Genomic DNA, 10,591 nt, shown 5'->3' with positions numbered 1-10,591 from the left:
TGGAAGCCCAAGCTTTCCAAGACTGGCGGCGAGAGTCATTTTGAAGTCAACTTTGGCTGGACAGAACTGCCCCCCCCACCCGCCCAAAAATAAAACTCATAAGCTTGTGAGCTCACAAGGAAAAGACGCTGTTGCATGGACAAGGCGGGCTTCGGTGGAGTTAGAGAAGGATTGAACCAGAGGGAGAGGCAATCGGACGGAGTGAGTGACAGCTGGAAGGCAGAAAGCAATGATGGAGCCCCTTGGCAAGAGGTGAAAATCCCCCACCCCAATTGGGTCAATAGCCTAAGGGAGAGGGTGTTTGCACACTTAGCATCTGCCTAAGATGTCAGCAAGTTCAGGAGACGTAGATAAGCAAGAAAGACAGAGGGCAGCTTAGACGGCTGGTGCGATAGGACCAAAAGCAGAGATGAGGCAGACATACGACATTGTGACTGAAGGAGCAGACCTAACGTTACAAGTAACGGATCTTGGGCAGACAACTCCCCTTCTCTCCTGCTAGAATGGAACCAGGCAGAAGACTCATGGGGGAAACAGAGATCACTGATGGCAGACAACCGGGCATTTATTCCTGCCACCCACCCCTGCAAAAATTCCTGTGAAGAACAGAACGATTGCTGAGCAGCAACAAGACTTCGGAATCCGCGGTCCGAGGAAGTCGCAGGATCCAAGTAGATCTCAGTGCTCTGAAGATCGGAAGACGAGCAAGAGAATGATCAAGAGGCAAGTCTTCCCACCCACACCCAAAGAAATATAGGACGGGGGACAACCCTGGGGCACCGTGACAGCAAGGACAAATCTCGGGGAAGGCTTGACCAAGGGCTGTGTTCCCTAAAGGTAACCTCGATTAAAATATCATAATCGATTGGCCAGGGTAAGTGAGCTGGTCCGTACGGAAGAGAGGTCGGCCACTTTGCTCCTATGGGCCCGCGCTCAGCCTTCCCCTTTGACCCCCAGCAACATTCCCCGCAACTTAAGCTACATTGCTGGCTTGTACGAGAGGGCCCTATTATCGCACAGCCCGTCCGAGCATCGCAGAGGATTCGGGAACCGAAGGCTCTGAATCCGAGTCCGAGGGCAGGCCGCGAGGCAGGCCCCAGAGACGTCGCCATCTCTTCCGGGACCTAAAAGGAGGGGAAGGCGCCGGACTCGCTCAGCCCCAGCTCAGGGTAGGATACGAGGAGCATCCCGCAGCCGTAGCCCCCAGGACTCGCAAGAGGGTGCGCTTCGCCGACTCCTTGGGCCTGGAGCTGATCAGCGTGCGGCAGTTTTGGCCCAACGATCTCCCTCAGGTGCCAGAGAGGGTCCACAACCAGCTGATGGCGCGACTCGCTCAGCCACTTTGCGCCGTGTCTGCCATTCTGCCCCACCATTGAAGGTAAAGGGGGTTGATCCTGCCTGGAAGTACCTCGGGGTGGGGGTTTGGGTGAGCCTTCCATAAAAGTTAGAACCACGCGATTTCTTTTCCCCAGCAAAGGAGAAGAACGGGATGTTCGTTTTGTTGAGGGCGGCGGGGGTGGTGGTGGTGGTGGCAACAGGAACAGGTCCCTAAAGGTCAACATTGTCTTCCTTGCAACCGAAATAGTGCTGCCTCCAGTGGCCACAAGGGGGTGCTGTCGTAAGCCAGTTTTAAGCAAGATACAGTTTCTGAATAGAATAGACTACTTCATTAGAGTAGAGGAGGGTAGTAGGGAAAGAATGGAATAGAATATGAATAGAAGAGAGGAGAGGAGAGAAAGGATGGAATGGAACGGAATAGAGCAGAACAGAATAGAATAGAATCTCATCCCCTGTTTTCCAGATATCTGTACGGTGCCTGAGGATTTACCTTTAAATCCATTAGCAAGAAAACAACAACGTCATGGCAACAGGGCTAGCCAATTTAAAACCAGCTGAATAATGCATAGCCCAGAAGTTATGACTATATTGGGAGCTTTATTCAAGGCAGACAGTTTCTATTACTTCTAATTTAAAAAAAAGAAAGAAAATGTCAGCGCGTTAAAACACTGGCCTTGAATCAGTGCAAAATTCTAAACCGAGAAGAAGAAAAAACCATTTCTAGGAATAATAAGGTACTTTGCAAAAAAACCCAAAACATTCAAGGCTTTAGAGATTCAAGTGACAAGAACAAAAAACCCTTGTCAGCTGGTCGCCATAGTTTTCGGCTGCCGAAAGTCTGCGGGTGGCAATTCCACATTTTTTCCTGCTGGTTTTATTTATTTATTTATTAGATTTGTATGCCGCCCCTTTCTGTAGACTTGTTATTTATTCATTTATTTATTTAAATATTATTGAGCTCCGCAGATGATAGGGACCAATTACTTAAGGCTCCTAACGCCCTGCACATGTTCCTGTGCCTTCAAAGTCTAAAGAAGGGAAGTAAGAAGTGTTGTTGATTGGTCTGGGCCCGTGATGGCAAACCTATCGGAGGGCACATGAGTCATTGCCCTACATCAGTGCTAGTGCTCATGCATGCCCTAGCCAGTGATTTTCAGCTTTGGAGAAGGCTGTTTCACCCTCCGGAGTGCACAAAAATCACCCAATGGGCAAACCGGAAGTTTAGAAAAACATACTTCTGGTGTTCTTGTTGGGCTGTTTTTTGCACTCTGGAGCTTCAGGAAGCTTCTCTGAAGGCTCTAGAATGCAAAATAAACCGCCCGACCACAGTGCTCACCCATTTTGAGACTGTCAGAAATCACGACCCCTAAATCCTTCTCTTCTGAAGTTTTTGCTAACACAGAACTGCCAATGCAATACTTTGGGGAAAAGGAATCCACAATCTGAGTATTGTATTGGCAGTTCTGTGTTAGCAAAAACTTCAGAAGAAAAGGATTTAGGGGTCGTGATTTCTGACAGTCTCAAAATGGGTGAACAGTGCAGTCAGGTGGTAGGGAAAGCAAGTAGGATGCTTGGCTGTATAGCTAGAGGTATAACAAGCAGGAAGAGGGAGATTGTGATCCCGCTATATAGAGCGCTGGTGAGACCACATTTGGAATACTGTGTTCAGTTCTGGAGACCTCACCTAGAAAAAGATATTGACAAAATTGAACGGGTCCAAAGACGGGCTACAAGAATGGTGGAAGGTCTTAAGCATAAAACGTATCAGGAAAGACTTAATGAACTCAATCTGTATAGTCTGGAGGACAGAAGGAAAAGGGGGGACATGATCGAAACATTTAAATATATTAAAGGGTTAAATAAGGTTCAGGAGGGAAATGTTTTTAATAGGAAAGTGAACACAAGAACAAGGGGACACAATCTGAAGTTAGTTGGGGGAAAGATCAAAAGCAACATGAGAAAATATTATTTTACTGAAAGAGTAGTAGATCCTTGGAACAAATTTCCAGCAGACGTGGTTGGTAAATCCACAGTAACTGAATTTAAACATGCCTGGGATAAACATATATCCATCCTAAGATAAAATACAGGAAATAGTATAAGGGCAGATTAGATGGACCATGAGGTCTTTTTCTGCCGTCAGACTTCTATGTTTCCCTGTTTCTATTATGGGGTCATTAAAAGGAATTGATTAATCCTTGCTCTCCCATCCTTTACCTCCTCAGGAATCTTTGAACCTGCAGACCCGGCTGCTGGAGCCGATGTTCCTGGACCCTCTGAGCATGCCCGATTTCCTGCCCCGTCTTTTGGCCCAGTGTGTGCTGCTGGAAGGCGTCCGGGCCGAGGGATCCTGTGTTTCTGGCACCATCCGTGTACTCAATCTGGCCTATGAGAAAAGGGTCTCCGTGCGATACAGCTGGAACTTTTGGGCCACCGAGCACGAAGCTCGCGCCACGTACGCTGCCCCCGCAGGTCGGGACCGGGACCACGCCGACCGCTTTGCCTTCCGGCTGCCCCTGCCAGTCCCGCTCTCCGCCGGAGTGGTGCTCGAGTTTGCCCTCTGCTACCTGGTGGGGGGGGAAGGAATTCTGGGACAACAACCAGGGGCGCAACTACTCTCTGCGGCCTCCTCTTTGCGTCGCTGAGGAAGACGAGTTCCCCAGCCCCATCCAAGATTGCTGTGAAACTGGCTGGATACACTTTCTGTAGGCAAAACTCTGTCTCCTGAGAAGAAAAGACGGGGAGATTGCTGGACCTTAAATTTGATAGGAAAAGTAGAAGATCAAGGTTGGAGCCCAAAAGGCACGTGGACCCCCACCCACAGACACACCAGAATTGACTCAGACACTGGGATTTGCTTCCTGTTCCCCCAGCAGGCTTTTCATTGCTTGTAGCTTTTGCGACCCCCGGCAGAGCATTCACACAACTCCTGACATTGGACCGTCACCTCGCGAGGAAGACTACTCTTTGTTTAGACTTGCTGACTTGCTCACAATCCAAATCCAGTGCCGGTGTTAAGTGGGGAAGGAAGACCCCTTTGTGGGGTGGGGGGATTCTCCTCCGAAGGATAAAGTGCGGAGAGGTCCACGAGAAAAGGGTAAAAAAAATGTTAGCCTACAACAATGTCATCAGAGTTCTACACTTCCATCTTGTAAACTAACCTTGGTACCCTGGAGATTTTGGAGAGAAAGGGATCGGAATAAAAGAGAATAAGAGAAGACCGACAAAGATGATTTGGAGACTGGAGGCCAAAACATATGAAGAACGGTTGCATGAAATGGGCATGGCTGGTTTAATGAAAAGGACTAGGCGATGACATGATAGAAGTCTTCCAATATCTGAGGGTCTGACACAGAGAACCTATTCTCCAAGAGCACCAGAAGGCAGGACAAGAAGCAACGGATGGAAACTCATTCAAAGAGAGAAGCAAGCTAGAACTAAACAGAAATTACAATTAGCCAGTGGAACGGCTTGCCACAAGAAGTTGTGGGTGCTCCCTCACTGGAGGTTTTTCGGAAGAGATTGGACAACCATTTGTCTGAAATGGTATGGGGCAGTGATGGCAAACCTGTGGCACTTGCTCTAGCTCAGTTCCAACGTCCATGTGTGTGCCAGCCAGCTGATTTTTGGCTTGCACAAAGGTTCAGGGAGGGCGTTTTTGGCTTCCAGAGAGCCTCCAACGGGGTGGGGGGGGTGTTTTTACCCTCTCCTGGCTCCAGGGAAGCCTGGGGAGGGCAAAACACAAGCCAAGTTGGGAAAGAGGCCACTTCCAGCCTCCAGAGGGCTTCGGGGGGCGGGGGAAGCTGTTTTTGCCTTGCCCAGGCATTGAATTATGGGTGTGGGCACTCACGCATGCACAATAGTGTACGCCCAAACTTTTTCGGCACCCGAGGAGCATGGGGTTGGACTAGAAGACCTTCCAACTCTGCTATTCTATTCTGTTCTGTTCTGTTGCATCCACACCTATGTGGATGAAGATCAGAGATCTTCAATTTCCTGTTTTCCTCGCCTTGGGGAAAACATTTTGCATCTCCATTCCAAGAAGACTAATTTGCACATGCTGTCTCCTCATTTTTCTGCATGAATGAATGTATTAACACTTCTCTTCACATCCTAGTTTACTTCTATGCTGGCTGGTTAAAAGGGGGGGAAAAATCACCCTTGCTATTCCTGATGGGGCGTTTCTTACTGTGTAATTTTCATCCATGCGTCACGGGGACCCTGATCCATCTCATGTTTTGTTTAGTTTTAATCCTGGCGAAAAAAATCCAGAAAACCTATTTAGAAACATAAGCATAAACTGCAGATCAGTGCTTTTATGGAGGATAGAACGTCCTAACATTAAAATCCTTTCAATGCTTAATGAACTTCTAAGTTGTTTTCTACCAAGACACTAAAAGAACTTGCTGTATTTTTCGGAGTATAAGATGCACCTTAGTTTTTGGGGAGGATAATGGTGGTGGTGGAGGAATCTGCCTACCAGATATTCATCTGGCTAGTGTCCTTAGTAGTCTTCAGCACATTATTTTATCACCTGGTTTTAAAAAAAACTTATTTGGAGGGAGCAACAATGAAAAAAAGCCTGCAAAGACTTAGGGCTGGAAAAAACACTCTTTGGAGGGAGAAGCAATGAAAAAGCCTGCAAGCCTTGGAATATCCCAGAAGATTGTTAGCGCCTCATTGGGCTGGGGGAAAAAAAAAGCTTTGGAAAAGCCACATTCAAAGACGTATCCAAATTTCCAGCCTCTTTTAGGGGAGTAAGATGTGTCTTATACAGTGATACCTTGTCTTACAAACTTAATTGGTTCCAGGACAAGGTTCTTAAGGTGAAAGGTTTGTAAGACGAAACAATGTTTCCCATAGGAATCAATGGAAAAGCGATTAATGCTTGCAAACCCAAAATTCACCCCTTTTGCCAGCCGAAGCGCCCGTTTTTGCGCTGCTGGGATTCCCCTGAGGCTCCCCTCTCTGGGAAACCCCACCTCCGGACTTCTGTGTTTTTGCGATGCTGCAGGGGAATCCCAGCATTGCAAAAACGAGCGTTTCGCTGGCAACGGAAGTCCGGAGGTGGGGTTTCCCAGCAAGGGGAGCCTCAGTGAAATCGCAGCATCGCAAAAACACCAAAGTCCTCGAAACCCCACCTCCGGACCTCTGTGTTTTTGCGATGCTGCGATTTCACTGAGGCTCCCCTCGCTGGTAAACCCCACCTCCGGACTTCCGTTGCCAGCGAAGCACCCGTTTTTGAGCTACTGGGATTCCCCTGCTGGGATTCCCCTGCAGCATCACAAAAACACAGAAGTCTGGAGGTGGGGTTTCCCATGGAGGGGAGACTCAGGGGAATCCCAGCAGTGCAAAAATGGGCGCTTCGCTGGCAACCGAAGTCCGGAGGCGGGGCATCCCAGTGGCGGCGGTGGGTTTGTAAGGTGAAAATAGTTTGTAAGAAGAGGCAAAAAAATCTTAAACCCTGGGTTTGTATCTCAAAAAGTTTGTATGACGAGGGGTTTGTAAGATGAGGTATCACTGTATTCTGAAAAATATGGTAATAATGTCTGAACGGCACTCACACTGTAGCAGATAGGGGTATTTCCGATAATTTTGTGACATGGGCAGTTTAGTCCCTAGAATTCACAGCCGTACCAACTGGGGCAAAAATGGAAAACTACAGCCCTTTTCACTTGTGGACTTCAACTCCCAGAATTCCTGAGCCAGTGGGAACTGAATCCTGGGAGTTGAAGTCCACAGGTCATAAAAGGGGCCATAAATTTCCACATTCCTGGGCTAGAAGATTCTGTGAAAATCTGAGATGCCATTTCTGGAATAAGTAGTTTGATCCAATAGGGGTGAGAAGAACCTTAAGAATTCCCCATTTTTATAACAGTTCCTCCAGATCAGTATCTCTGAACCTCAGAAACTTTAAGATATGTGGACTTCATTCCCCAGGATTCTTGAGCAAAGCTAAAAAATTCTAGGAGTTGAAGTCCTCGCATCTTAAAGTTGCATGTTCCAGATTCTGCTACACTTTTTTTCTGAACTGAAAAAGTGAAGGTGTAATACAAGGGCATTTTATAGCTTAACTTTTACATCTCCCCTTTCTTCAGTGGGAGGCAGCACCGGGAATTCTAGGAACACCATTAAGGGCCTTAAGAGCCCAGAGTAGGTTCTGGCTTACCTTACTGCTGGTTTGCTTCCTCCTTTGCCGCATGGGTGTGCATGCACAGTGCTTAAAAAAAAAAGAGCTTTTGTGCATGCACAGAAGCAAAAAACCAGATGGCAGCATGTCCAGTCAGCCATAGATGCTGGTTCAGTGAGTGGGGGAGGGGGATTCCCACTACTGCTCCTAAAGAACTGGTCCGAACAGGCAGGAAGCCCCCACCTTTGCCGCCACCAAACCATCCCCATGCCCAATAGCTGAAAATGTCAGGAGTATGGGAAACTGATAGCCACAGTCAAACATTTAATTACACTGGTCAACACAAAAAAATCCTCAGCAAAGGTAATATGTCTGGTTTATGGAGTTTATGGAGTGCTGATTCCAAAAATACAGTGGTACCTCTACCTAAGAGTGCCTCTACTTACGAACTTTTCTAAATAAGAACTGGGTGTTCAAGATTTTTTTGCCTCTTCTCAAGAACCATTTTCCACTTACAAACCCAAGCTTCCAAAACTGACCGAAAAAGGCAGGGAGAAGCCTCTGCAGGTCCTCTCTAGGAATCGCCTAGGATGAAATAGGGCCGGAAAAGGCAGGGAGAAGCCTCTGTGGGGCCTCTCTAGGAATCTCCTGGGAGGAAACGGACAGAAAAGGCAGGGAGAAGCCTCCGTGGGGTCTCTCTAGGAATCTCCTGGGAGGAAATAGGGCCGGAAAAGGCAGGGAAAAGCCTCCGTGGGGTCTCTCTAGGAATCTCCTGGGAGGAAATAGGGCCGGAAAAGGCAGGGAAAAGCCTCCGTGGGGTCTCTCTAGGAATCTCCTGGGAGGAAATAGGGCCGGAAAAGGCAGGGAGAAGCCTCCGTGGGGTCTCTCTAGGAATCTCCTGGGAGGAAATAGGGCCGGAAAAGGCAGGGAAAAGCCTCCGTGGGGTCTCTCTAGGAATCTCCTGGGAGGAAACGGCCTCCACCCTCCCTGTGGTTTCCCCAATTGCGCACATTATTTGCTTTTACATTGGTTCCTATGGGAAGAATTGCTTCTTACAAACTTTCCTACTTAAGAACCTGGTCACGGAAAGTTTGTAAGTAGAGGTACCAAATGTATGTTCAGTTTTGTTCTATCACATAAAGTTTCTGATATAGAAGCATTTTTGTCATTACATTATTTCTACATTTTCAATGTATGTGGTAATTACTTCTTTTCTTAATGCCAACAGTATATTTCCTATACCTTATAATAACGATGCTGCTCCATGGAAATTATACCTGCTACAGAAAAACTACACATTTTTGAAATCAGAACAAGAAAAAAAGTACTCAGAAAATTACAAGGTCAACTGCGACCTTTACAAAAAAATTTTTTATAGACCTGTGTTATTAATGTATCTGTAGTGAATTTAAGGCAGAGATTTCTTATTTATTTATTTATTTATAATAAATAATAAATAAATGAATAATAATGTATTTGTAGTGAATTTAAGGCAGAGATTTCTTTCTGCTAGATACCAAAGAAACTTACATTTGTTCATTCAGCTCCTGTTAATAACTGAACATTTTTCCCCCAGGGAGGAAAATGAATCCTCTGCCCAATAAATAAACATGGAAGGAAAACCCAGAGATTCCAAAATCCATATTTGATACCCAAGAAACATTAATTAATTTACTTATTTATTAAATTTGTATGCGGCCCCTCTCTGTAAACTTGTAGACTATGCTTTTTGGCATAAAGATCTGCAGCTTTTTGAATCCAGGCAGTATTGGGCAGCCAAAATTTTTATTGCCACACTGTGCCTGTGGCTTATTTTGTGTGTGTGTGTGTGGCTTAATGTTCATGTGACTGGGTAGGAGTGGCTTGCCGGCCATGTGACCAGGTGGGAGTGGCTTGAACAATCATCATCGTGCAAGTGAACTGTTAAGGCCTCGACTTACAACCTCACCAGTGTCACTTACTGGGAGGTCAATTTGCTTCGTGTTTCCCGCACTCGCCTCAGTCTGGGTTGGCAGGTGAACCGGTGCTGCCAGAAGCATAAATGCTGCCAGCACCGCTTCCACCCACGCCTTCTGCTGGCACCTCAGGCGGGAGGGCAGCCGGGCAGGAGAGAGGGAAGCTCATCCACGGCCAGGAAGGAGGAAAGAGGAAAAAAGCAAGGAGCGCAGACACAGCAACAGCAGCAGTGGAGCTGAGCCCAGTAATCCAGGAAGTGAGAGCCGCCAATCAGCTGGAGCTGCACACACATCTTCATTTCTGCCGGTGGAACTGTATTCCACCCCGTCCTGCCTGCTGCTCACCCCTGAATCCAGGGGATCCTGAGGGGCAGCTGGATGAAACCTGGGATTTTTCAAGGCAGACCCACAATGGGAGGTTTTGGCTTGCCAGACACACCAGAGTTGTTGTTATCCTCTTGTCCAAAGAGCTTAACAGTGAGGTTTTGTAGAAGGGCGAAGTGTGTGTGTGTCTTTGTGAGATGGGTGACAGTTGAAAGGAAGATCAGAAAAGAGGAAGAAGAGGAGGATGCAACCAGGTGAAGGAAGAAAGGAAGGTTGGAAGAGAAGGAAGCAGAGAGAAGAGGGAGGGAGGGAAAGAAAAGGAAGAAAGGGAAGGGAATGGGGAGGATGAGAAGGTAGGAAGGAAGGAGAGAGAGTGGAAGAAGAAGGGAGGGAAGAAAAGAGAAATGGGAGAAAGAAGGAAAGAAAGGGAATAGAGAGAAGGTAGAAAGGAAGGGAAGGAGAGGAGAGAAAGAAGGGAAAGGAAAGAAAGAAGGGTGGAGAGAAGAAAGAAAAAGGAGGGGGGGAATAGGGAAAAGGCAGAAAGGAAGGCAAAGAGGGAGGAGAGGAAAAAAGGGAGGGAGAGAAAGAAACGAAAGGAGGAAGGGAAGATGGGAGGGATGAAAGGAAGGATGGGAACGGAGGGGAGAAGGAAGGAAGGCCCCCAAATAGCGGCTTGCATAAAGAGAAGCCAGAGGAGCCCCCACCTGCCCGTCCTCTCGGCTTGCCCGCATTTGGGGCGGCAGGGGGAGGAAGAAAAGGAGGCCCGCTCTTCCCCTCCCCACCCCTCCCCACCCACCGCCTTCCCATCCCGCGCGCGCCCGGCCTGCCCGGCTCGTCCCCTGAG

General features: G+C 47.6%; 1 protein-coding gene across 1 annotated transcript; it reads left to right on the top strand.

Moving 5' to 3' along the window:
- The first annotated feature begins 409 nt into the window (after positions 1-409).
- On the top strand, positions 410-5,394 carry PPP1R3E (protein phosphatase 1 regulatory subunit 3E). Its single transcript, XM_070728719.1, is given in 9 exon segments — positions 410-460; positions 605-723; positions 874-1,006; positions 1,008-1,116; positions 1,119-1,201; positions 1,203-1,322; positions 1,324-1,367; positions 3,554-3,911; positions 3,913-5,394. Coding segments are annotated over 9 exon segments (1,152 nt in total). The 3' UTR covers positions 4,048-5,394.
- The last annotated feature ends 5,197 nt before the right edge of the window (positions 5,395-10,591 follow it).

Source organism: Erythrolamprus reginae, chromosome Z (genome assembly GCF_031021105.1).
Source record: "Erythrolamprus reginae isolate rEryReg1 chromosome Z, rEryReg1.hap1, whole genome shotgun sequence".
Taxonomy (NCBI): domain Eukaryota; kingdom Metazoa; phylum Chordata; class Lepidosauria; order Squamata; family Dipsadidae; genus Erythrolamprus; species Erythrolamprus reginae.
This window is presented reverse-complemented; position numbering and strand designations above follow the sequence as displayed.